The 27,446-nt window shown below is 43.2% G+C and overlaps 1 protein-coding gene across 1 annotated transcript; it reads left to right on the top strand.

Annotated features, from left to right (window-relative positions):
• The first annotated feature begins 1,179 nt into the window (after nucleotides 1–1,179).
• Nucleotides 1,180–26,994, top strand: AZIN1 (antizyme inhibitor 1). Its single transcript, XM_042868791.1, has 12 exons — nucleotides 1,180–1,424; nucleotides 7,565–7,702; nucleotides 14,345–14,542; nucleotides 16,629–16,802; nucleotides 17,242–17,414; nucleotides 20,026–20,160; nucleotides 21,905–21,986; nucleotides 23,166–23,240; nucleotides 24,288–24,453; nucleotides 25,042–25,160; nucleotides 25,346–25,560; nucleotides 26,323–26,994. The coding sequence occupies exons 3-12, from the start codon at nucleotides 14,441–14,443 to the stop codon at nucleotides 26,432–26,434; spliced, it is 1,353 nt and encodes a 450-aa protein (XP_042724725.1). The 5' UTR covers nucleotides 1,180–1,424; nucleotides 7,565–7,702; nucleotides 14,345–14,440; the 3' UTR covers nucleotides 26,435–26,994.
• Nucleotides 26,995–27,446: the final 452 nt, after the last annotated feature.

The following is a 27,446-nucleotide window of genomic DNA, read 5'->3' as shown; positions in this document are numbered from 1 at the left end:
TTTTCTTAGCACCTTGGAAGCACTACAACTGCTTGAAGGAGCTTTAGGAACCTGGCAGCCCTGTGTACTTTGGAAACTAACATGGCAGGACTGTGGGATCAGGGTTCAGTTCTCAGCTCCACCACCAAGCGCCTTGGCGACCTTCACCTGAGCACCCTGTCTCTGAGTGGCCGTTTTCCACCTGCAGCATGAGCTGTGCTTCCTCACAAGGATGTTATGAAGTAATAAGGACCTTAGGATGTGCAGATGTACGAGCACCTAAGCGGGTAGGCTAAATCCCACTAGTTCATGTATTTACTTGTCTTGAAACTCAACTAAGAGTAAGGCGAGTTAGGTCCCTTCCAACCCAAACCATTCCATGCTCGGTCTCCTCCAGTGAGCTTTGCTCACAGCTTAATGCTCCATGTATCAGCAGCAGGCTTCCGTTCCCTTGGTGAAGCAGGCTCCTGGCCGGCTGCAAGGACCTGACCTCTGCCACCTGCTCAGCACTGCATGACACCGGCCTGGTCTCATTGCTGTGGATGTTGTCATGGAATGGAGATCCAGGCTGTCACACAAAACCCGCCTTGGGCTCTGAAGGATGGTCTCTGACAGCTCCCGACCTGCTCTCTGCATGGAACTACAAAAAGGGCTGCAAAAAAAAGGTGGGTTTTCGAGCACTGTCTTCCAAGGGCCCCGATTCTGGAAACAACTCAGCGTCCCGAACCCAATGCCTGTGTCATACACGCTTCACTCTTTCCGCAGGCCCTGCACTCCCCTTGCCCCGCTGTTCACGGTGCCGTTCCCTGCCATTCCCGAACTGGCGGCTCAAAACAAAAAGCTCCACTTCCGAAGACGCCCCGGCGCCTCAAAGAGCGGCGGACGCGGGTCCCGCTCAGCGCGGCACTCGGGCCCCAAGGGAAGCGGCCGCAGAGTGCGGCCCGCACCTGCCCCGGCGGCCGCCTCCACGTCGGCGGATCGGGAGCGGCGAGGCAGTGCCTCCTCCGCCGCCGGCACGGGGCGGGCGGGAGCGCAACCAGGCCCGCGGGGAGCCGGGTTTGAGGCGGGAAGGCGGGAGCGGCGACGGCTCTTCCCGCCCCGCAGCCGGTGACGCGCGGTCCCGGCCCCTCCCCGCCTATAAGAGCGCTGCCGGCGGCGCCCCCTGCTCCTCTGCCCGCCGCGCCGCTCCGCCGCCCGCGCTCCGTTCTCGTTCCGCCGCAGCCCCGCGCCCCGGCCCGCTCCGTTCCGTCTCGTCTCTCTGTGTCCGTGCCCTCCCGTACCGGCGCTGCGCTGCGCTTTCCCCGCCGGTCGCCCCCGCAGCCTATGGCCCTGGAAGGCGCCGCTGCCGCCGCCTGTATTTCTGCTGTAGGTTCCCACATCCCTCTTTAAAAATTCCGCCTAAAAAGAGAAGACGATTTACCAAATCTTTCGGGCCGTTATCTCACGTGAGTACTGGGGCCGGGGCTGCCCCACCCGCGCGGGGCACCCGGGGGCCGGCGGGAAGCGGGGCCGGGGCTGAGGCCGCCGTCACGCTGCCCGTTCCCAGCCAGGGCGAGCCCGGCTGTCCCCTCGCCGGCGGAGGCAAACGGGACGTGGGGGGGATGAGTCACGGCCGCGATAGCCCCTCTCCTCTGCCGCTGCGGGGCTGCCGCCGCCGCCCGGCGCTTTGGGGCTGCGTCCCGGGGATGGGGTGGGCGAAGGGAGCCACGGGCGGAGGGTCAGCGGGCGCCGCGCTAACATGGCGGCCGGCCGTGCCCGCCGAGCGGCGGACGGGAGGGGCGGGCCGGGCGCCGGGGCCGCGCTGCGGCCGCGTCGCGCTCCCGCGGGGCTCGGCAATGAGCGAGCGAGGGGGCCGCGGCGCGAGGGGAGCGGGTGGGGGGCTCGGCGACGCCGGCGGCCCCAACATGGCGGATCCCCGCGGAGGGGCTGCGTGCCGCCTACCCTGTCCCGCGGCGGGGGGAGTTCCGTGCCGCCGATGGGTCCCGGCGCCGTGGGGAGGGCCGGGGGTCCCTCGGGGCGAACGGGCTGTCCGGCACGCTCTCCCCGACACGCCGGCCCCGCTCCTGTCACAGCCGCCCGCAGCGCTGCGGGCCGCCCTGCCGGCCGCGGTCCTGCCGGTAAATGACAGCCGGAAAGAAACGCGGGGCCGCCGGAGGGGCCTGGCAGCCGCTCAGGGGAGCCAGGGAAGCAGAGGTGCTCGCGGCGTGGCCGAGGCGTCTCTCCTCCTCCGTTTCGCAGAGGCCATGTTGTGTGTCTGTAACCGTGGCCATCCATCCGGGTTCCTTCCCGAGCTGTCACACCTCTCCTCCCCTCACCTGAGCCGCTCCCGAGGTGGCCCCGTGTTACCTCGGCTGTCCCTCTCAGTGTGGCTGATGGCAGCGCGGTGACAGCGCGAGGCAGGAGGCTATGGCACAAGTCATGCGGTGTTGCACAAGTGGCTCTTTCCGGCGTGAGAGCAGAAATGACAGGGCACGTTGCCTCAGTACCAGGAGGAAAAAAGGGGAGTCCTTTGCTCCCAGTCAGCTGTCTGTGGCCAGCGATGTTCCTCCTCCCAAGAAGCAGAGAAGGCAGCAGAAAAAAGCTTGTCTCAAGGATGCACCGTTTCCCCTCTCCTTGGTCAGTCAGCACAGCTGCAGGTTAGGTGCTGCAGCTCCTTCTGGAAGGCTCCTGCCTAGGGCTTAGCCTCCTCAACGTGGCTGCCTCTGATGGTCCTGGTTGCTCAGCTGGCTGCTGCTAGCTGTGGCTTTTTGGGAAGCATGGAGCAGAGGGTTGAGTTGTGGCCCAAAGTGAAGCATGAGTGTGGGTGTCAGGGTGTCCCACACTGCTGGTCACAGCAAGCTGCCATCATGGTTGGGGGGGGGGGGAGGGGGGCATGTAACATGTGGGTAAGGGGGCTGCAGCTGTAGGACACCTGAGATGGGTGAAGGAAGGCACTGTGGCTGTTAGTAAGCAGCACCATGGATGTCAGAGACCTATTCAGATCCCAGGGAGGTGCATGTCTTTGCCAGGAAACCTGGTTATGGTGAAGAGGAAAATGAGTGAGCTAAAACCTTCCTCCTAGCTCTTCTGATGCGCATCTCTTGCATGGTGGAATCCTGCACAACCCATGCATGCCAGCAGATGGGAGAAGCAGAGTTTCCAAGCTCTGCAGCAGTCTCCAGTGACTGAGCATGATTTGGTTGTGTACTCCCGGTTGAAAATAGCCACCTGGCACCAAAACACAGCGTCCCACAGAGCGGGATAGCTGGGTCTGCCTCCTTTCCCAGGCAGCAGTGCGGCTGGCTCTCTGTGCTGCATGGTGGTGGGTTGGGGGATGCTGCTCAGCTTCAACCCCCACCCCAGCTGTTGGGTTTTTGGCTCTGAAGCCCCGGCACTCGCTGCCATTCTTTCCTTGATAAATGTGAGAGACAGCAGTGCTGGGGGGGGGTGGTGGGGGGTTGTGAATAATAGTAATGGTAGGAGGGGTTTGTTCCAGTCTGGACTGGTCCAGTCTAGTTCTTCTCTTCCTGTCACCCTGCAAACAATGCTGCTGCTGCTGTGGCTGATGCTTGTGACACTACAGCCCCCTCCCCATGTGTTTGGAACTGTGGCGAGTGCAGGGAGGTGCCCCCTTTCTCTCCCCCCTCTGCCTGCAGTGGGCTGAGCACACCGGCCTCCTTCCTTCCCAGTGCCAGGGGAGAGCAGGCAGCCACCAGCTCCCAGGATGTAAAACCCATGAAAAAGAGAGATTTCCACAAGAATTTGCGTGGGGTGGTATTGTCTGGTGGCAAACAGCCATGCAAGATTTTCTCCTGCTTTACTGGAGGCAAGATGAAGGCTCACTGTGTCCTCCAGTGCTGTAACTGCGTGGAGGCTTTTGGTCTGGGTTAGTTTGGTGCTGGTGGCTGTTTCTTTTTATTTTGTATTTTTAAAGAAAAAGCTGTTGCAGTAATGCTCAGCTGGAGCGTATGATTTGAGAATGATTCAATCTCTCCAATTAAAGGAGAGACAGTGTGCTCTGGCAGGGAGTTTATACTGTCTCTTCCTGAAGGGATGCTTAATCATGTAATGGACTAATTCGGGTTTAATGGCAAATTTCAGTTTGAAATGCAGTTGATCTAGTGCAGGAGAGGGATGATGGGAGAGCTGCTGGCAGACCTGCGTGTTCCTCAGGACAGCGTGCACAGCCACACTTCCCTCAGACTGCCTCACAGAAATGCCTTGGCACTGGGCTGGAAAAGACCCATTGTACCAGAAGAATAGCTTGTGTTATTTGTGGACCTGAGGAACTGGTGCCTCTGAGTCTGTCTGTCTGCTTGTGTGAGGCTGCTTCTAGATATCTAGGGTTTGGCTCCTAGATATTTTATTTCAGATAATTAGATTTTTTAATTATTATTTTTTGTTTATTTTGGAACTTGAGAGATGCAGTAGATCATTTTAGCAAAGAAAATGAATTATGCTCAGTTTTGTAGGCCTGTCTGTGTCAGGCTTGGGATCTGAGGGCCATATCAGCTAGAAAGGGCTCAGGCTGATGCTCGTAGGGCGCGTGATGCTGACACAGTTGTTTAGGAAAAACTCTGATCTTTGAACAGCTAGGGTTTTTCTTGTTCCTCAGGATAATGTTATTGGTTTGGTACGAAGTACAGCATAGCTCGTCAAGCTGCATGCAGTCAGACTCTAGGCACCTGCTGGTATATTTACAGATCGTATATAAATACATGCATATAGGTGTCACTTGAGTATTAGAAGGCAAAGCACATACCCATAACTTCAAGCTCACTGCTAAGTGAAGAACACTTGTATACCTACTTTAAAACCCTTATACAGTGGAACTCGTCATTTGTGCTTCATCACATAGACAACATTGGCATTGTCCATGTGAATTATGGGCATCTGCTACGCCTCTATGGCTTAAAACGGTTGTCCTGCTCTACTGCAGCAGAGCAAACTAACTCTTTGTTAGTTAAATTATTTATGGAGTAAAGTTGGTATGCTTTAAAATCATATTTTCATCTCCAAATGTCTCCTTCATGCAGATTTGCCAATATGAAGTAAGTCAGACCGTTTTCTATGCACTTGTGTAGATTTTCCAGACAAATAATCTTTGTTTAAAGGAAATTCGAAAGGGCTTTTGGAACTTAGAGCAGTTCATGATTAACATACTACATAAAATGATTGGATTTCATTCTGACTTCATGGAAGCTGTGTCTCTGCGTGCTTTCTTGGGCATGCGAGAGCATTTATCAGAAGAGTACTGCTGATTATATTTGTCCGGAGCATGTCCTTTTATGTGCTGCAGTAAAGGTCACACATTCCTCCTAGAAGTACCTGTAGTCAGTGACTTATTCAGTAGGAAGGTAAACTTAATTCAAAAATCATTGGAATTTGTACAAGTTCTTGAGCATAGTAAGTACAGCATGACAACAGTAAAATGGGGCTCCTGGCTTATTTTAAGAAAGTGCCGTTGTATGCATAATCTGAAAACAAAAAGTTACTGACTTCTTGCTTTAATGAAAGAAAGGGATGATAAAACACATTGTATATACATTAATTCCAGATGGCAGAATTCCATAAGCTCCATAATTTGATTGCAATTTTGTTGGTGATATGAAGCTGGGAGAAATGGCAGACATGCCAGAGGACTGTACTGCCATCCAGCAGGACTTGGACAGGCTGGAGGGTTGGACAGAGGGGAACCAAATGAAGTTCAGCAAGGGCAAATATGGAGTCCTAGACCTGGGGAGGAATGATCATGTGCATCAATACAGGTTAGGGCCTGACCTGCTGGGAAAGAGCTCTTCAGAGAAGGACTTGGGAGTCCTGGTCGGCAGTGGGGGGGGACCATGAACCAGCAGTGTGCCTTTGTGGTCAAGAATGCCAGTGGTATCCTGGGGCACGTCAAGAACAGTGTGGTTAGCGGGTTGAGAGAGGTGATCCTTCCCTCTACTCTGCCCTGGCTGCATCTGGAGTACTGTGCCTTGTGTTGGGCTGCTCAGTTCAAGGAAGACAGGGAACTACTGGAGAGAGTCCAACAGAGGGCCGGATGATGATGATGATGATGAGGAGCCAGAAGATGATGAAGGGCCTGGAGCCCTCCCCTTTGAGGAAAGGGTGACACCTGGGGCTGTTCTTTCTGGAGGAAAGAAGGCTGAGAGGGGATTTCATTAGTGCCTATAAATATCTAATGGATGAGAGTTAAGTGGATGGGGCCAGGCTCTTTTTGGTAGTGCCCTGTGGCAGAAGAAGGGGCAGTGAGAACAAACTGGTGCACAGAAGTTCAGTCTGGACATGAGGAAAAACATATTTACTTGGATGTGAGCACTGGAGCAGGCTGCACACAGAGGCTGTGGAGTCTCCTTCTCTGGAGATACTCAGAGCCCACCTGGATGCTTTCCTGTGCGACTGCTGCAGGGAGCTGCTGTAGCAGGGGGATGGGCTGGGTGATACCCAGAGGTCGTCCCGTCCAACCACTACTATTCTGTGGTAATATCTCAGGTAATTTTGAGTAGTGAAGCTTATTTTTAATATTATATACTACAGAATGCTGATGGTAATTTATAGCTAAAGCTGATTTCTCTTCTTGCTGTGGAATAGTTACTCTTTAATTAGAGTACAGTCGTTTATCTTTCCAGTAGCAAGAATAACTGGGGAAATATACTTTGGCGGTTTGCTGTAATGCAGTTGAGAAGATGATTGTTTGGGTTAAGAGAAGCCAGATCTTTGTAGTCTGCACATGTAGTCTCATTGAAATAATGAGAGCAGCAAAGACTTTTTTTTTTTTTTTTTTTACAGTACATTGGTACTTTCTGGATTTCATGCCATAGACCACAACAAATTTGTGGAAACTTTAGCACATGCTGGGTTTTCACACAACCAGTTCTTCTGTATTTTGTTTATTTCTGTGAAAGGGATGGTTTCTTTTAGAAGGAGTAACTTCTCGGCGCAGCTGGTTAGTGTCTCTTGACTGCTTTTTGTGTTCTTCATACTGTTTTGTCATTGCTTTGCCTTAATTTTAGCCATGTACTTTAGAAAACTGCTTTGTTGTTGTGTGTAACAGCCTTAGTCTCTATGGGCCAGCCAAGATGTTTCCTCATTCTTGATGGCAAGCATAGCTTTGTTTCTTTTTCATGTGTTGTGTATGGTGTTCAGCTTCACTATTTAAAGCACTTTTTTCACCCATATACCACCTGGGTTCATAGCAGAGAAAGGGAAGGTAGCAAAGCAATTACCAAGTACAAATCATAACGATTACAGAGATACAGGTATTTCCAGGAGAGTGGTAAACGTTGAGGCCTTCCTTAAAGCAGGAGCTCTTTGCTTCCAGGTTGAAGATCTTCCAGCTGAGGCAATAAAAGATAGACACAGGCAAGCAGTTTCACATGCCCATTTTCTGCATCTCAGCAGTGCATCATACATGTGACTTGGTTTCACCTGGAGCTTACATTCACAGCTGAAAACAGCACTGTATGTGATTGTAGACTTTCCTAAGGGGAAGTTGCAGACCTCCTTATATGCAGAACTGAAAATGCATGTTACATCTTTGAACATAAAGTTTTTCTTTGATTCTGGCTATCAAATTTACCTTTGTATGCATTTCTTCCCACAGGGCAAAATCTCTGATCAAGTTTACAACTATCCAGAAGGCTTAGGAGAAGTGCTTTATAGAGAACAGTTCGACTTCAACGCTGAGCCACCTTGGGAACCTAGCTGATGATAGTAGGGTTCCATCTCCTAACTTGTCCATGTAAGTCTTTTTTCCTTGCCCTTCATCTGTATACGGGCAGATGAACACTTCCAAAACCGTGGATAGTATGTGTTGGCTTTCTGATCAGCGAGATAACTCTCTTTATGTAGATTATTGAAAACTGAAAAATAGAAGTGTGCGTGGTGTCCTGGGCTTTCATTCAATGGAGCACTTTAATTTTTGTACTTATGTAATTCTTTTTTCAACAGTGTTATCAGTTTCTGTGGGACTTCAACACATGTGAGTAAGCTTTGTAAATAGTTACTTTTCTGAGCTAGGACCACTAGCTACAGAAACCCTAAAATAAAATGCAGTAGCTTCAGTCTCAGTGTTAGTCATGTGTTGGCACTGCTTGGCATTAACATCAGATCATGATTTTTCTGAGTACTTTGTGATTTCTGAGGGCGTTTTATACTGAAATAGTTAAAATAGTTAAAATCTGCTATTGTAAACAGTAACTTGCTGATCGTGAAGGGTGTGCCGCCCCAAATGCCTGTCTCTATTATTTGCTGCTTGTTGTTCACTTCCACAAATAGTTGTAGTTGAACTGCTGTAAAAGGTGGAATTCTGTGCTGAATGGATATCATACACCAATTACAACAGCCTTTACATTTTAATAGGCAAGCAGTTACTAGAGCAGAACAAAACCCATGATGAATTAAAGCAAACAAATGCATGTAGCTGATTTTAAGGAGTACAGAAGACTCTGGAATGTGTGAGGTTATTCTGTTCTGTTAACATAAAACAATAGCTTCATACAGTTTTAACAATACCTTTAAATCATAGAATCATTAAGGCTGGAAATGTAGCATCTGCATTGAGCTGATTTTGCAACAGTATTACATCTCTCCAGATTATCATCTGGTATTTTTAATGTAAAACTCAAGAATGAGAATGGTTAGGTGTGATGTACTGAACAAGGTACTGCTTGAAGTCCACAGCAAGTTTAACTGCTGGTCATGGTAGCGTGACTCCTAATAAGGTACTTACCTTGATGACAGTGCCCTATGAAAACAGAGTGGTAAGGGAAGCACAGGGTGAGCACAGCTTATTGTGATTTCTATCTTTTCTGTCCAGGGATGGGGTTCTTCTGGCTGTGTTTAAGACACGATGGAATTAGCCAAATATAGCTGGCTCTATAAAGAGCACTGTTCTTTTCAAGTGAATATAGCTAGCAGTGAAAATTCTTTGAATATTGGTGGTGTTTATTGGTAACTTTTTTTTTTGTAAGTGAAGAGCTAGAAGTTTTCTTGCTTAGCTTCTGAGCTGCAGTTCACTTCTGTATGTGGGTAGAATTGTCTTCCATGGTGGTTTGTGTTTCAATAGGATGAAAGTGAAGAAGCAGTTAAAGGATAGGAAAGACAACAGAATTGTTAGGAAGAGGGAGGCAATATAGTATAAAAGGTACTGGAAGATAATTTGGGTTTCTTTAAACTGTTCAGTCAGTATTACTTCAGGAGTTTCCTTCTTTATGGAGAAGGCTGTTCTCTTTACTGAGGCTGCAGCAAGTAGTGAGAGGTGTAGCTTGGAATGGAATGGAAATGCCAATAGATTTGCTGTATTCTGTGTGCTTACTTTGCTCTGGGATCTGTTATGTCTTCAGCACAAGTACACGGTATGTAAATGTAAGTAGTTCAGTACTGAATGTAGTGGTGATGTATGTAGCAGTGCTCTGTAAATGTTTGCCTGTAAGTCGGTGTGTTTTGATGTGCTGAAGCAGGGAGAACTGCTTCAAACACAGCTGAGAAGTATTTGAGTTAGGCAGCTAGTTGGTAGTTTGAGTCCTGTTCAACTTGTGATTGAATGGAGGAAAAGGTCAGCTGAGCTTTTAAATGTAACTATTAATGTTATGTTACAACGGGACTTATATAAAAATGTTCTGTCTGAAGGTGTACTTACATTCCCATTAGATTTGCTTCCTTTCTAAATTCTTCCCCTCCTGCTTCTGTCCTTGTATTACACTGGAGAACAAGGAAGAATTTGGGATGTAGTTCTGCCTTGCTCTTCAGGCTCTGCCTTCCTGAGCAAACAACCTGGCAGCTGTGGCCTGAACTACTGGTCTTGAAAAGATCTGTACTATTTATTGCCATGTCTGGTAGATCAGAAATGGGGGAAATTACCAAAGAAAATATGACCTGTTAACCATTCCTGCCTATGCCCAGTGCAAGTAGCTGTTATTTGGACAGGCTGGCCTTAAAGAGACTTTCTGTCTAAATGGGGCTGGGCGGCAGTCATGAAACAGGAGAGCTGGGAAGGCAGTGAGGGGTTGAGGTCAGTGAGGAGATGGGAAGGATTAGAGGAAAGAGATCACTGTTTGCCTTATAGGCAAGGAGAAGTGTTAATATGTTACCATGCAAGTACATGTGCAAATCCAAGGATATTCCTATTGGGAAGCTGTGCTAAGCTTGTCAGCTTTCAATAATGTACTCAAACATCAATGAAGAGTAAAGAAAATTCTGCAAAGTGTATCTCTTGCAGAAGGCTAACACCTGAGTGGTACTCTGCCATGACCCTACTGATGGGCAAATTGAAGATGCACTGTCATTGTAAACAGAGAAACCTGTGCCTTGATTGACAGTTGTGACTGAGTGATGTTCACTGAGTGAAACAGTCTCTTAGAGTCGTCTTTCAGGATACTCTGAATACAAATGGGTGTTTTTTGATACTAAAAACAAAGGACTCATTTCTACTTTTCTGGTACACCTGCTTCGGTGTCTAATTGGCACTATTAGTGACAAAATGTTCCTACTTCTTTCATCTCTTACTCTCAAAGAACACCAGAACAGTAAGGAATGTGAGATGAAGCTCTCCCACCTCTTTGCAATTTTTGCATTGGTATAATTGTTAATCTTATAAATATTTATATTGCCCAATAAGGCATGTAGCTGAGAGGCATTATTGGAACCTGACCAGTTTGCAGGGTCTTCATTATTTGCAGAGGAAGCTTGGAGTGGGGAAAAATAAAACAGCTTTTTTTTTTCAGACTGACCAATATGTAGTTCTGACAGTGTAATGAAAAATGCAAATGGTGTTTTTGTTATGAATGTTTTGCACGTGACAAGCATGTGTTTAGGCACTTCTTGGAGTATTTTAATTTTCTTGTGTTCCAAATGTTTGCATTAATTGCAGTGTTTGCACATTTGAACTTTTATCTTGAAGTTCTTAATCTGGGAAATCATCATGCTAAATCCTGAGGGGCCTGAGGATGTATTGCTTACTTCAGAGGAAGCAGCTTTGTGCCTACATAGAAACCTCATGCTGTTTGACAGCTTTGATTGCCCTTATTAAATATACATCCTGGAGCATTGTGCAGGCTGACACTTTGGAAGTATAATAGCTGGTGAAGTTTGTAAAAACTATGACTTAGCAATAAGTCAGCATTCCTAACATGGCCATTCCTAACGTGGCCTGAACTTTGTGCTCTAATCATCTCCATCTACAGATATAGAAGTCTGAAATCATCCTTCTGATTTCCTTTTGCGTGTGTTTATTACATATGCATTCTTGACTCTCTTCCTTCCTTTGAGGTTGGGGGCAGAATAAAAGTAAGGTTCTGTAGTACAATCCCTAATCACTTTGCATCTGTTAAAGAAAAATCTCTTCAGAATGCACCATTTTGTGATGTTGCTGACAGTACTCGTAGGAATTTTGGTTTTCTCCTTGTGAAGTCTCCTTTTTCCTATCTTGGTCTCAAGAAGACTGAAGAGAAGTAATTTCTGCTTGCACAGGAGGCATGGGAGAGGAAAGGGATGAGCTGAGGCTGAGGATAGAAGTTGGTAGGCTAATGTTAGCTTTTCTTACTGGGTGGGTTTTGCAAGATGGGAAGTTCAGATGTCACAGGCATGCTTAGAAAAAGGAAGTGTTCTTTAGCAGGCTTGGGAAGGTTGTACTGAGTTGTTCTGGTTTCTTGCAGGCTGTTTCATTTGCCTGTACAAGTGTATGGATTCATTTTCCTCTTTGCCTCTATCAAGAGCACCTTCTGGTCAAAAGTGAAGCATAGGAGACAGTCTCTTAGGAAGTGACTTGCATCAAAGCTACCAACAAGCTCTTGCTGCCTGATTAATCCTTGCTCTGGTTTAAAGTTGATGTGATCAATTAGTTGAGTGAAACACAAATGTTTTCACCATCTTTCATAGAGCTTTCTGCTTGTCTGAAACTAATACGTTCATTTTGCGCTCTCAAACATTTTTCCTCTACTTTAAGTTGAAGATGAAGTTAGATCTTAAGTAAATTTACCAATAAGTGTTCTTACTGTTGTTTTTGTTCTTGAGGAACTAGTGGTGGTAGAAAGACTTCATCTCCCTCCATGCTTTATTTGAACCTGTTCTTTTCTTCCCCACAGGATCTCCCTAAAAGTTAAAAGGCAGCTTTTGGAGAAAAGTTGGCAACTTGTCTCTGTAAACTCTGGACACCAGAATCGTTAAATACAAAAAATAAAATCTTTACTTTAAAAGTACTATAAAATTAGTCTAAATCCACTCCCGTGTAACTCAATAAATACAAGGGCTTGGAGAGAGAGAGAAAAAAGGCAGCTATTGTTTAGACCAAGCTTGGTTTGCAGTCAGAGGCAGCAGCAATTAGCCTGCAGGGTGTGTGCATGTCTGCTGAGTCTGAAGTCTATTCACTGCTTGTTACTGGTGCCATTGAGTGTCCTCGGAGCTTCCAACAGTGCAGATCTGTGCTTTGACCAGAGGGGTGAAAACGGAGGCACACCATAGTGCAGTGGAAGGGACTCTGTCTGCAGGCTTTGGAGTGTTGGAAGTGCCTCATAGTACCAGAAGGGTGGGAAAAGTAAAGAAAATCTAGTTAGTACCCTTTTACATACAAGTAGTTCTTCAAATTATTTAGTTTTGGTTTCAGACTGTTCAGCAGGCTTGAATAGGGAATTTGGAGCTTACGGTCAGAAATGCGGAATTTGCCCAACAGTGTGAGGGAGGAAGCCTCGCTCACTTACGAGGCTTCTGTCAGCCCAGTTGCTTCTCATGTGCATTCATTTGGTTGCAGCTAGTTAGAGTTCTGACAGATCAGATGTGGGTGGGGAGGGGCAATGAGAAGCTGGAGTCATGGGAGGTCATCCTTCACAGAGTTGCCCTGCTGGAATCTGGTCATTGAGTCTTGTTGAACTGAAGAAAAAGCCGTGAGACTGTCCGAAGGAAGCTGTAGATTGACATGTAACAAAATATATTCTTCCCTGAAATGAACACCTCTCAGTGTAACAAAATGAGAAACTTGTGGTTTTTGAGTGGCTGATGTTACCTGCTATATTTGAATAACCTGCTGAAAATGGAAATGGTTTTGCTTTTGCATGTGTTCAGGATGGTTGTTTACTTATTCCTCTTATTCCTCTCTTTGGATATTTTTCTTGCAGCTGGATGACAAAAGATCTATTGTAGGAGAAAGAAAGTTTAATGTTCTGTTACACAGCTGCCAAGTTCCTGAGGATGCATGAAGGACTTTTAAACTTAGTTAAACATTGGGCTGCTTAAATCATAGCAGGAAGGAGTTATTCTAAAAGGTCTAAACTCTGCTGTTAACATTTTAGATGTATTTGTTTGGGTTTTTTTTACCATTGGTTTTCTAACACTCAAGAATAGTATCAAATCTTCAATAAAATACTAATGCCAAATTACTTTCCAGGAGGAAAAAAAAAAGGTTACTTAGCTTCTCTGCTGCTGGAAAGCAGGGTTACTTTATGGAGCTGAGTGTACTCAGGTCCTTGTTTTAATTATCTGGGAAATCAAAGATGCTGTTGGACATACCTGTTCAGAGTGTGACAGCAACTGCATAAATATGGTTGTAGTGTTCACGTTTGTTTCATTGATCCCAAGTCAAACTTATAAGTTAGGTTTTTTAAGGGAATTTCATCTGTTACTCACAAACTTCAAAGGAGGTAGAACTCTGCATGCGATTTTCCTGGCCGTTGCAGTGTCTACCACCTAGACATTGTTTTTATAATTATGATTTACTCAGCACACTGATGTCAAGATTTATCTTACTCTTTCATAATTGTTTTGGATCTGCAGGATTCACTTTGTGTATGACTCACCTAACGCAAGTATGCTGAATAAGAGGCATACTTGTCTTTATCATTCATCTCCTGCATGTAACTGAAAGTTCTCATTGCCACTGAGTTGAATGCACCTGGCAGTAAGTCATTCTTCTGAGAAGCAGAGCTGGCATACCCAAAGTGAACTGTGCAGAAGGCACACAAAGCTCGTGCCAGGGTTTTCCTTGCTACTGTCTATGATGACAAGACGGAAGAGCAGCTGCTCCGAGCTGGTTTTCTTACTATAGCTGAGTGAAAAGAAGCTTCATCAACATTGTTAACAGTGATTTTATTTACTTATTGTGAGGAGGCTGTGGAATAAACATGAGCCAGGGCTCATGTCATGGCCTTGGGAGCATTTGAAGCCAGAGCTGTCCTTAACTTGTAGAGTCTCAGTGAAGTATTTTTTTTTAGCCTTCAGCTGTAACATTTCTGTCGACATTTTTAATTAGAGAAATGTATGATTTTTGAAGGCAAATACAGATGCCTTGAGAAAACAATCAGCTTTGTTTAATAAACACTATTCCATTTCTGTCAAGAGATGAAGAATACGCTTTGTGCCTTTTTTCTCAGTGACTTATGTTCTCTTTGTCCAGTTTGTTGCATAATTTAAGGACCCGGATATAAGGCTTGGAAGCCCATCCCTTGTGTTTCTTGGTTTATGACTGTCGGCTTTGCGGAATACGGCTGAGATGAAAGGATTTCTCGAGGATGCAAATTACTCCATTGGCCTGTTGGATGAAGGAGCAACTCTTGCAGATGTTATTGACAACTGTATTTATGAACATACTCATGTAAGTTCTATACATCTTCCACGTCTTCTGGTTTAGTTCTCTTTAAATCTTCAAAGTAGGTCAAGGCATTTAGCGCTGATGAGCTGACAGCAACAGAGGAACAGTCGGCTAAAACTCACTTTACAGAGTAGTTACCTATTCTCTATTCTAACTCTACTTTGCTATTGTTTGTTTGCTGTAGGCTGAGTTCTGCTGGGGAAATGTGGGCAACAGTTGTTACCTCCTTTAGCATGGCTAGCAGGAAAGTAACCTTGCTGATGTATTAAATGTAGGTTTCTATCTCATTCCTTCAGGAAACATTACTGATAGTGGGGTTTAGGCCAGGAACCTGAAAGTTGACAAGTAGATATTGCAGCGTTAAACAATTTTTTGCTTATCCCTTGAAAGTGTGCCAAAGTTTGTGCAAATAGCATATGCTGAGCCAGCTTAAAGCCATTTCTGCGGTCTGACACGCTCATGTGGTTATATGTCTTCCCCACGTCCTTCTTTGTGTAAGAAGTGCACGTAGAAGGTACGAGGGCACGTTGTGAGGTGCAGTTTTTTCTTCTAAGAAAATAAACTGGTCTGAAAACTGTTAAGGCTTAGTAATCCACTGGAAAAAAAAAACTTTGATTCTGTTGTACAGTAACAGTTTTATTGAAATAAGACTTCACTCATTTCTTAGGGCGTAGGCAGATGTTATGGACTTTGTTTTGTAGACAAGGCTGTAGAAAGAAAGAGCTTTATGAAGAATGAAGTTTCACTAAGCAAGTCCTGTATCCTCAATATGCCGCATCTATGAGTTGTTCGCTTTTTCCCTGGGTTTATCAGAACTAATGTTCCAATGCAAGTGCTCAACTATAATAAAGCAAATAGCTAAATCCCATGGCCTTCTGAACTCAGGTAAAGGATTCCCAAATCCTGATTCCTAATATTCTTTTTCTGTCTAGCAAATAAATAGGTAAACTACTGGCAACATGTCATGTCTCCAACCACTGGCTGGCTCACAGAGGATAGCTGCCTCCTGCTGCTTTCATTTACTCCTTTAGCTCAAGGGGTAAAGGCGTGTGCCATGGATCTAAAGCTCCAGATCCCATTCCTGCTGGTGACCCGTACAGGGGGTCAGTATGCTTCCACCCGATGGAATTTCTATTTGTGTTTTTTTTAAAACAGAAATAAAGACTTTGTGTACAATAAGCCACAACAGAAAGTTTTGTATCTGCAAAAGTCAAGTGCTAGAATTAATGTGTGATGTACAGTCTTAATTCAGATTGATCATGTATTTTGTGCTGGTCTGTAACATAAAGGAGGCTATTTGTTTACAGGATTGTTACTGAGTGCACATTTTGAACAAATACAGAATGATCAGTTTGGATTTAGGTCCTCTACATCGACATCATGACTTGGTATTAAGCAAGATTGTGGTGATGGATGCACGAGAGGGACTGTTGCAGTTCCCAGAGAATTGTGTCTTTTCTTTAAGGCTACGTACTTGACTCTGCAACCTTAACACATTGAACTTGGGTATCTAAATTCTGCTTCAACTTTGTGCTCTGTAAAACACGGAGAAAACAGTCTCAGTACATTTGAATACATGAATTATTAGATATTATCAAACAATTTTTCAGTAAAAATAGCTGGATTCTAAAATAATGGTATTACATTATTGTATACTGGGAAAAAATATGTATCTAAGCTGCAAATCATGTTGAGACTGAATGCTTTCATCCTACTGGATTTTCTTCCTCCAAAGCATTGCAGACATCTAAAAGTACTGAGTTGGAAGTGATTTGTAACCTATTCTTTATTTCTAGATAAAATCAGTGTTTGGCTTTCAAGTAGTACCTTTTGTCCAGGAATTTCAGAGTATTTTCTAGAGACAGCATTCATAGTGTCTTTGAAGTGGTAGGTATTCCCTTTGATTTCAAAGCTAGTTCAAATTGCTAGGTGAAATCTTAAATGAGAATTGCTCAGGGTCAAACCTAAGTTAATAGGAGGAAAAAAGAAAAACGTGATTTTTTTAAAATGACTTTTTCATAGGTTATTTGTGTCTTGACAGCGAACTCACAATGTCAGACATTTTATTTTCCTAATTTTGTTTTTTTAGACTGGAAGAAGAGCATTTTATGTTGGTGATCTTGGAAAACTTGTGAAGAAAAACATACAATGGCAGAATGTGATGGCACCAATAAAACCATTTTATACTGTAAGATGCAATTCTACTCCAGGTGTACTTGAACTCCTGGGAACCCTTGGGATTGGATTTGCATGTTCCAGTAAAGTAAGTTTCTATTTACTGTGTGTCTGTGTCTCATTTCTTTCCACCTCTCTACTGTTTTAAAATCAGTTTCTGGTATTAACTCCCATGTTTACAGGTAGGAGTTGATACTTTAAGTTATACTATGTATCTGGTTGTTGAGAGTCACGCAATCACAGAATCACACAAGAAGAGCCTAGGGGAACAATTGTAGAGCTGGGAGTGAGGCAAATGACTCGGCTCAAGTGCATCTATACCAATGCACGCAGCATGAGCAATAAGCAGGAGGAACTGGAAACGATTGTGGTTGTTGAGAATCTATACTTCTATCCTAGAACTGGTGGTTGGTTTTCTCCTTGGCTTATTTGAACTGTTTCTTACAGTACTGGAGTGCACATAATAAAGACTCGGTAAAGATAGCACACATGACTGTTGAAATCTGTTATATGTTCCTGTCTTTCAGTCTGAAATGGCTTTGGTGCAAGGCCTGGGCATTTCTCCTGAAAACATTATATATACAAATCCTTGCAAGCAAGCTTCTCAGATAAAGTATGCAGCAAAAGCTGGAATAAACATCATGACTTGTGACAGTGATATTGAGCTGAAGAAAATTGCACGTAACCATCCAAATGCTAAGTAAGTGTCAGAATTCTGGTTCTGTTTCTTACGTGGTAGAAACTTAATTTTGCCAGTGTTCTGGGTTGTTTGTTGAGCTGCAGCAATGATATTTAGGTCCTTAATGCAACTCACTTCTTTTTTTCTCTTCTCTTTATGGCACCTCCCTTGAAGGTAGGGTTTTTTCCTTGTCAGTGTTTTTTCCTCTGGGACTCAGCACAATAATAAGGCCCTTGTTTTGGGAGAAATCTTGTAGGATAATCTTATAAAGATGTCAGACATTAAGCTTCACGAGTTAAACACCTTGTCATCTGCAAGTCCATTCTCTTCCTATTTTGTGCTGGCTTCAGTATGTTCTGTTTTAAAGTTAATGGCTTTAGCCAAAGCCCAGGTGGAGATTATCAGCAAATGAGCTTGTACATTGAGTCCCCCCCTAGGGTTGGGATGTGCCATGAAGTCTGTCAAATACCTGTAGGTATTTCCCACAATTAGTGACTCCAGTTCTGTTTCCAGTTACTTATGGATTGACTCAAAAGCTTTCAGTTGAGATCATGAAAGCTGATATTCTGGCTGTTCAGACATTGCTGCCAGTGCATAGTGGCTTACTTTGGATTGATAGATGCTTGCTTATGCCATTAAGCATCACCTCCCTCACATACTAAGGCTTTTGCCATGGGCTACATCTTTTTAAAATAAACAAGAGCCTAAGTGAATGTAATATTGCTTCCCAGTAACTGATGTTTTATAGCTTCCTGCAGACTTCATTGGAGCACACTTAAAAATGGAATTCCTGGCATTCTTTACAAAATCCTTGATTGTAGACAGTCCTTAAAGATTCACATCATCTCAAAACTGTGGCCATAGCTGAAGAATTGGGAAGATTTTAGAGCCCAGTGTTTGGGGGACTGCTTATACTGCATGGTTGGGGTTTTGGTGTCTCTTTTTTTTTTTTTTAATCTCAGGAGCTAATATTGCTGTTTGTAATGATTAAATCTCGTCCTCGTGCAGCCTGGCAGTGCTTTGCATGCTGGAGAGTACTTCCTGCACAAAGAATGTAATCTCTGATAAATAATTTGTCTATAATTTTGACATACTTGGTGCGTTTGAGTGCTTTTATTATGCTAAGGCTGTCGTCTCTATCATTAGCGATCTACCAGTTCTAACTGGTGTCTTCATGGTGTTTTACTAGGGGTTTTTAAATTAATTCCTTCAAATCTTATCAGCCTCTTTCAGCAGGTGCTCTCTATATCAATGGCCACAGCAAGAGTAGTTAAGGTGTGTGTTTTTCTTGAGACAGAAAAATGGCAAAATGGGAAAGCAGAATGAAGGAGTTGCCAAACTGTACTAATTCTCAAGGATCCCACAGCCTAGTATATTAAAGGTTCCTGATAGCAAGGCACAAGAAATTCTACAGAAGAGTTGCAGATTGCCATTAAAGTTTTCTAGAAACCTGAACTCCAGCTCTCCTACGTGGTAGAGTTGTTTGTTTGCCCTTGGTTTGATGTTTTTTTGTTGTCATTTTGATTTAAATTCTCTTCAAACTTTGACACTGATTAAAACCTGAATACTGAAGTGACAACTATGGATTTTCTTCCTTTTTCTTCCTTGCTATGGTTCCAAAATGTCACAGTCTCTATATAGCTGTGTTCTTCTGATGTGTGGCAGTTACAGCCAGGCTGTGTCTGTTCACAGAACTGCTTCACTTCAGCTGCAGAGCTTTTACCATTGGTTTATGCTCTTCCTCTTGGTTAACTGTGATGTGCTCTATGTAGTCTGTATGTATTTATTTATTCATGATGCAGCTTTTCCACATTGTTAATAGAGTGACCCTCTAGTCCAGTGGATGGGGGAGGCTGCAGATTTTCTTAATGAACAGCAGTTTGATTTCCCAAATGCTGGGGGTATATTTGAAGAGGTTTTGATGTGAACGTGCCTTTGCCCCTCAGTGTTACTTCAGGGCAGCAAACTGTCAGCAACTGACACTGCAGTTTGCCGGTGCTGCCCAGATGTCAGCTTTGAGCAGAGGGTGTTCTCGCTGCCTGTGGCTGTTAGTGCTGCTGCAGTGCTGCTCCAGAAGAGCTGTAGGAGAAGCATGGCAGGGGGGACGACCCACACCTCTCTCCCAGTTACTGTGCCCAGCCAGAAATGGGGGGGCCTGGGAGAGGAGAGATGCATCCAGAATGCGCTTTGGGTCAGACCTGGTTCACCAGATGTTGTGTTTGACCACATCTGAGATGTAACTGACTGAAGGAGAATCTCTGTGCTCTCCTCCTGGGCTACCAAGAGGACAGAGAAGGGAAAAGCATATTACAGTCACGTGTGGTTTTATGGGCAAGCCTATTATGTCAGAAGGTAACATTCTCTTTTATTACAGCACCCAACAGACTCTTGCTGCTACAATAGAGTCTTAGTTGCTGCATTTCGAAATCCCTTACCCTTGTTGGCTCCATGTTTTAGCCCCTAATTGCTAGTTTTTTCTCTGTACAGGATTGTTTTTACTAGGTTCACTTGACTCATCCATCGATGGAGCTGGAGTACTGACAACATTATCAACATACTTCTGACAGTCTTCAGGCTTCACATGTGCTGATGATGTAAACCAACTGCCCCAATCATCTTCCCCTTCTCTTAGGCTCTTACTGCACATTGCCACAGAAGACATCACTGCTGATGAGGAGATGAATATGAAGTTTGGCACCACTCTGAAGAACTGTAGGCACCTCATGGAATGTGCTAAGGAGTTTGGAGTCCAAATAGTTGGTGTTAAGTGAGTAACTTCATTGTTCTCTGCTGGCTGAGCTGATGTTTGTGTGATGTGTTCGTGACTTAGAGCTACAGCACAAAAAGGCTTTTTTTTTTTTTTCTCCTTTCTGGCACTTTTTTAAAATAAGGAATTAAAAATTCTAGATCATGAGTTTTTGCTTGCAAGCTGAGCACTTGTATCCAAGCAGAAATTAGTATGAAATACAATAACTATTTCTGACATCAAAGCAATTAGAGTACTAAAAATCTTTCTATTAGTGTTAAAGCAGAGTTTGGAAGCCTTTCCTCTCCTAGCTGTGTACTCCATCTTCCATGATAACTTGTTCTTTATTTTGTTTTCTTTTTTCCAAGCAATAAGCAGCAGAACAGATCTCATGCTCTATCATCAGATACCTTGCATGATTTTGAACAATGTGAATACAGTATTGGATTTTTCAGAGTTGGGTCCTGTGTCACAATTTGGTCATGTCAAGGCATAGTATTCAGAAAGGTTTTTCACTTGCAAGGGCAGGAGTGAATCACAGTATTCTGAGAGCTTTCAAATGGTCTGTGGAATTTTAGTTTTAAGTTTGACACAAAGATTTCACTGTTGGAAGGAAAAATGCATACATGAGTTTGTTCTAATTTCAGCTGCTGGTGTATGCTATGCTCTATGCTATGCTCTCGTGCTTTCAGGAAGCAATCAAACAAGTACAATGGGATGGGCTGTCAAAACAGCAAAAAAGTATTTAAAGCAAAAGTTGGATTTTTAATTCAAAATGAAACTGTTTTAAATCTGCCATCTATCCAAAACTGTTAAATTGAAGCACGGGAGTATTACAATCACTACAAATGACAAATCTGTTTGAAAATCATTAGATGATGCTACAGAGAAAAATGAACATTTGCTTTAATATCCAGAATGTTTGTGCTAACTTCAACCAAGATGACAGCTTTTAGACATTTCAAGTTTGAAAAGCTAAGTTACTCATAACCTTTATCTCAGATTGGCATTCCTTAAATAAATGTACTTAGTGTGGTGGTGCAAATGGGTCTGTGTGTGGTCTGTCCAGAACCAGCACACTGTACGAGTCTTCAGAAGCCTGTAGGAGCACTGGTGCTTGGTTAAACACCTCAGTTACTGCTGGTGTTCTGATACTACCACACTGGACAAGGAGCCAGAGGAGATTCAGGAGCCTGTGGGAAAGGAGGCATTGGTACTGCTTTGCTTCCAATTACCTGCTCACCGGCCTGCTATGAAACTAAGACCTGGCCTGAGGTAACTGGATGGTGGGACATGCTCTTCAACACCTTCTTCCCAGTGCTGCAGACAGTGGGTGCTGTGAACAGTAGGGCCTGAGCTTGGGATGAGATTTGAATGACCTGGGAGAGAGGGTATGCAAGCAAGGCATAAGCAAAGAGGATAAGACATGACTTCCATCAGGTACTGTTAGTAGTGGCACCCATGGAGGAGGACTTTATCTACTTTGATAGCATAGGCTGAAAAGTTCTGTGATTGTGGCTTTTTTTTTAAGATGAGACAATTGTAGGACATTCCTAGCAGCATGAGGCTGTGAAGCTAGATGGGCCTTATGTGCAAATCCAGTGGAAGAGAAGGCAGTCGTCATCTGAGTTGATGTGTTGTCACACAAACTTGCCTTGTGCTGTTTAAGGCTGAATTACTTCCCCTGCTGTTGTAGGTAGCGAACCTGTTTGCTTTGTCTGAAAGCTGCAAGGCTCTGTGTACTAACTGTGTTTTTTTCTTACAGATTTCATGTTTCAGGCTCTTGCAAGGAACTGCAAACATACATTCATGCTATATCTGACGCTCGGTGTGTGTTTGACATGGCTGTAAGTAGGATACTTAATCACACACATGTGCTGCGGTCGGGGATCCACTCTGCCCTAATCATGCTAACCAAACAACTACATTATTTCCACAGTGTATCAATGTTAAGGAAAAGCTTTTAGTAAGGGGCTAAATACTTCATTGTGAGACATATGCTAGTGGTAAAGCAGACTTGACAATCCTAATTGAGGACAAAAGTTAACGAATGAATTACTGTCTCCCTGATAGTGAGTAACCCAGTTTGCCAGTAGCTATAAAGCATGAAGTTTTTACAAGCAGCACTGGAATAAGTGTTGATATACTTACATAGCAAGTATCTTTGTTTTCTAAGATGACCTACTTTCCTGGAGAAGAATGAAGCTAAATGGCTGAAATAAATAACAGCTGCTACTTTTCCTTTCAAAAACAAAACAAAATATTCCCAGTTCTGGTGAAGTTTTCTTTCTTTGAAATTCAGATCTCAATCCTGCAAATTTCACAATTGGCTTTTTTCAAGTTGTTGTACAACGTGAAGCATTTCTATCTTGGCAGTTATTGTGATGGAGGTAACTTGGTGTGTGTGATTTCTTAGGTTATTTGTTACAACATTTAAATGTTAAAAGGGGTCATATTTTGGTGGGGATCTGAAGGTGGGTGAAGACAAGTGGATCTTTTAAGGTAAATAAGTCTTGCTGGCTCATGTAAATAAGTCTTGGGTGTTTTATATGCATTTCCCACCTTGCAAAACCCCAAAATATCATTCTGGAAGTACCTCTTTATAAATAAGCAACTCATAACCTAAATAAAGAATCGGAGGGAGTATGAGTTGATCTCTGCTGTTAATGTTGCAGTTAGTGTGTTACCTGTGACAGGTTGCACACAGGGCAATAGAAGTGAGGTGCTCACTGATCTCTGTCAGAATGCACCACCCTGGTTGGCAAACACTGTCTGAACACAGTAAATGACATAAGATGGGAATTGGCATTTCTGCGGTACTTCTACTTGAGAGCTGTGCAACTGGGCTCTAATGACACCCTCATGCTATTGCTACTAATTTTAATGAAATGGTGCTAATTTTTACTGTGATACAGCTTGTGCTCCAAGTATAAATGCATAGACAATGACTATGGTAAACAGCAATAAGAATGGCTTGTAGTTACAGTTGTTGTGTACTTACATAATGTTCTGCCTGTGCATTTTAGGAAGAATTTGGCTTTAAGATGAACATGTTGGATATTGGTGGGGGCTTCACAGGTTCGGAGCTTCAGCTGGAAGAGGTACGCCATTTGTCTTGAAAGCTGAAATTTGTTTTGATTTAGGAAGTCAAAATGTTTCTCTTTGAATCTACAGTTAACATTAATAGCTGAAACTTATTCTAAATTCTGTGTTAAACTGTAATCCATAAGATCCAAATAACTGGAGGTCTTTTATTTACTTTTGTTTCCTCTTTACTCCTATTCACAATGAGTGAGCGCTGACTTCCATAATTCAGTCTTTGAGATAACTTCTGTAAGGGTGGATTAGGCTACTGACTAATTGTTGGTGTGATTGGCAGTTATGTAGCTGGTTACCCTATTGCATGGTCTGCAAAAGGATTGTTCAGCATGCTTTGGGTTGTAAATGGCACTGCTACAAAAACTTCTTGCACTTTGTTGTAGAACTGAAGATGAACCATCTTGCCTTCAGGTCACTCTTAATGTGGATTTGGCCTGAACTGGGTCTATGCTATTCAGTTCTGCAGACAAAAGGATAACCTGTTTTGACTGTTAGGTCTTTCTAAAGACAATCTTGAATGTAGGACAGTGAAAGCCATTCAGTGACAAATTGCTAACGACAATCAGAATTCTTTGTGAGCTTTAACTGTTCTGTTACTGTTCAAAATACTGTTTAAACTTAAACCATGTACTTAACTTATTGAAGATCTGAGCATCAGTATTAAACAACTTACTGTGTTTCTCATACAAAAGCTTTCAGAACCAACCACAAAAATGCACTTCTGGTGTTCTTCTATTTCTATACAACTTTATCTGTTATGCTGAAAAAAATTTTGAAGTGACTCGTGTTATCTGAGTGTTATCCTTTAGCTTAAACTTTGGCTGGGAGGAGGGACTGCTTGATTCTCACTGGTGGTGCTCAGTCCACAGTATTTTAGCACGTTGAAACACTTTGTAAATTTGGCCCTTCTTGTAAGGACAATCCTCATAATAGAGAATAAGCTTTGTGCCATGCTTTTCTGAACTTTTTGCTTCTGACTGACAGTATGTCTGTATCTGATATCACATGTAAGCTGAATTTCATGTGTTTATCTGACTTAAACTTCCCAGGTTAATCATGTCATCAGGCCTTTGCTGGATGTCTATTTTCCTAAAGAATCTGGTATTGAGGTGATTGCAGAGCCTGGATGTTACTATGTTTCATCTGCTTTTACACTGGCAGTTAACATAATTGCAAAGAAAGCTGTTGATTGTGACAAACTTCTTCCTTCTGGAGGTAAGCAGTGTGTTTCTTTTACACCCTGTGAATTGGTGTAGATAACTGCACCCTCCAGCAAGAAAAAAACTAGTTTGTCTTGGTGTATATTTAATGTATGCCTTGTACTTCTATGCCATGTAATCCATGTTTTTTGGTTCTGGCCATATGTTATCTGTGAAAGGTAACAAAGAAAGTGAGATTATTAGGCATTTCTAGTTTACTTAATAGATTTGACTTGTCAGTGGTTAAGCCAAGATCACATACTTTACAGAAGGTGCATTGGAAGGTTCTGTACTAGAATTACATGATAAAACATAAAATAGAGTGAGTTTTTTTCTCTGCTAAAGTAGATGTTGGATTTATATTACTCAGAGTATTGCTGAAGTAATTTTGTTAAGCCTCACATCTAATGCTACAAGTGAATCAATCTTGTTTCATACTGCTTACTCTGTTCATAATCTTCCTATTCTAATCATTAAGTCCATTTTCAGTAGGCAACATTTGATTTAAGTTGGTTTGCATGCATTTCTCTTGTGATAAATAGACTCTTCATAACCTGTTTTCTGATTTTTTTTATTATTATTATTATTATTTTTTAACCTGCAGTGGAGCAAGCTAGGAATGATGATGAACCAGTATTTACATACTACATCAATGATGGTGTTTATGGTTCTTTTGCAAGCAAATTGTCTGAGAAACTGAATACTAACCCAGAGGTTCACAAGGTGAGTCCTTCTGTATTCCTCCAGGATAGACCTTATTATTGTTATGATTTATAGCTTACACACGTGTATATATTGTACATACAGTCTATATATGTAACTATAGATTTATAAAATTATCCTGATGTATGCTTGAATATTGTTCTTATTGGATAACCTAAAGCCTGCACTGGTACATGTCTGTACAGAAATACAAGGAAGATGAGCCTCTGTTCGCAAGCAGCCTATGGGGTCCATCCTGTGATGAGCTTGATCAAATTGTGGAAAACTGTCTTCTTCCTGAGCTGAGTGTTGGAGATTGGCTGATCTTTGATAACATGGGTTCTGGTACCTTAGGTGAACAGTCCACCTTCAGTGACTATCAGAGGCCACTCATTTACTACATGATGTCCTTCAGCGACTGGTAAGAAAATTCTCAGCAGTTGCAAGATTGTTTTTTTTACCTATTTCAGGAGTATACTCTTGCCTAAATGTTTAGAACGGCACGTACTGGAAGATGCAGGTGAGCCCACAAATGGCTGCGTGTTCTTGAGAGCTGTGATAAAGCTCCAGCTTCATTAGGGTTGGCAAAGGAAAGCAACATATCTAATGTGGACTGTGCATTTAGTGGTTGTTGTTTCTGAGTCATAGCTGCCTACTGCCGGATGGCAGCTGTTGAGGTTTCCCTAATAGAATTAGAAAACTGTACAGCTACAAAACTTTGCATGTGCAAACATGCAATTAGGCAAAACTAGGAAATTCCTAATACGATTCCTAATTGTGACTTGCAAACAGCATTGTACCTGCCTGGATGCCTACCTGTGCGACCTGCTGTAGGGAACCTGCTTTGGCAGGGGGGTTGGACTCGATGATCTCTGGAGGTCCCTTCCAACCCCTACAATTCTGTGATTCTGTGATTGGCATCGTAGCTGTAGGAAGGAAGGGTCACAGCATTGATGCGTAGATGGTGTGAGTTGCATAGTGTTCCAGTCTCTAAGAAATGCATTCCTGCAGATGTTCTGATGGAGTCGCAGCCTTCCTGCGCCTGCTATGTTCACGTGTAGGTGATTCTCCCTTCTGCTGAGACTGAAGTCAACATATCTAGAGGCGGTAGACTTAAAATGCCATATTCAGTATGAAGTTGTACACAAAACTCCATATTACAACCCATACTTTTCTGCTGCAGGGATGAGATGCAAGATGCTGGAATTGCTTCAGACACATTGATGAAGAATTTCTTCTTTGTGCCTTCTTGCATTCAGCTGAGCCCAGAAGACCGCTTTTCCACTGTAGCTTAAACAGGCATTAACGCTTCATTTAGACCTGCAGTTGCAAGTCTGTAGTTTGTCTGGTCAACATTCCAGTGTGGAAGAAATGGAACAATCTTGAAATTCAATTCATTCTCTTCAAAACTTGAAAAAATAGTAATAGCTAATGGGGACCAGGCAAAACGAGCTACAGCTACAATTCACCGGGGGGAGGGAGGGTTAGATAATGGCATCCAAATTTAAACTTATGTTTATTCAACCCCTGAGCGTTTAAATATGCAACAAAATGGATGACTTAGTGGAGATGGAAACCCATCACTTGGGTTCTTCAACAGTTTACATACAAGTACACAGTTTTTATACTAAGGATTCCTGTTAGAAAAGTCTTGTAAAGTTATTGTCTTTCGCCCAGATATATCAAATGTCAGTGGGAGACCAGTGTGACTTCATTAGATGTTTAGTGTATTTAGAATGTGTAAATTTGTGCTTTGAACTGTAGTTTAATAAATGTAAAATTGCATCATAGTATTTGTTGTATTTGACCCTTGATGTACCCCTTGTATGATTGCAATAAAACTTTGTGTAGATTTTCATGTTTTTCAGGATACCTTTGGGAGGGAGCAGGCAGAAGAGGTAGCTGTAGAGCAGATAGATGTCTATGTGATTGGGAAGCTGCCTTTTCTTTTGGCCTTTATTGCAGCTTGGCATTAAATTGTAAATAATTTAAGCTTGATAAATCTGTATAAAATGAAAATCAGAGTACATTTCTGGAAGGCTAAAATGCAAGTTGTGGTGTTAATTTGATGTTAATTTGTGGTGTTAATTTGATAGCATGACTATAGTTTCACTATGAGTTCTGTAGCAGGTTGCTAGCCATTATTATTTTTAGCATTCAATGAGTTGTCTGACTCTCAATTTCAACTTACTCTGTATAGCCCCAACTCATCAGAAGGGCCATGCAGGTCTTCAGACACATCAGTGCTGTCCTGCACTGGGCTTAATTTGAATATATCCACAAAATAAAAGTAAAGCACTCTACCAG

The sequence above is a fragment of the Lagopus leucura genome, unplaced genomic scaffold (genome assembly GCF_019238085.1).
Source record: "Lagopus leucura isolate 7727_CA_CO unplaced genomic scaffold, USGS_WTPT01 Super-Scaffold_100002, whole genome shotgun sequence".
NCBI lineage: Eukaryota > Metazoa > Chordata > Aves > Galliformes > Phasianidae > Lagopus > Lagopus leucura.
The sequence above is the reverse complement of the archived record's forward strand: the minus strand, read 5'-3'. Positions and strand labels throughout refer to the sequence as shown.

Coding starts and splice junctions, on each gene's coding strand:
- AZIN1 (XM_042868791.1), top strand. CDS start 14,441: ATGAAAGGATTTCTCGAGGATGCAAATTACTCCATTGGCCTGTTGGAT. Junction 21,987..23,165: donor GGTGTGTGTTTGACATGGCT/GTAAGTAGGATA, acceptor TGTGCATTTTAG/GAAGAATTTGGCTTTAAGAT. Junction 24,454..25,041: donor CAAACTTCTTCCTTCTGGAG/GTAAGCAGTGTG, acceptor TTTAACCTGCAG/TGGAGCAAGCTAGGAATGAT.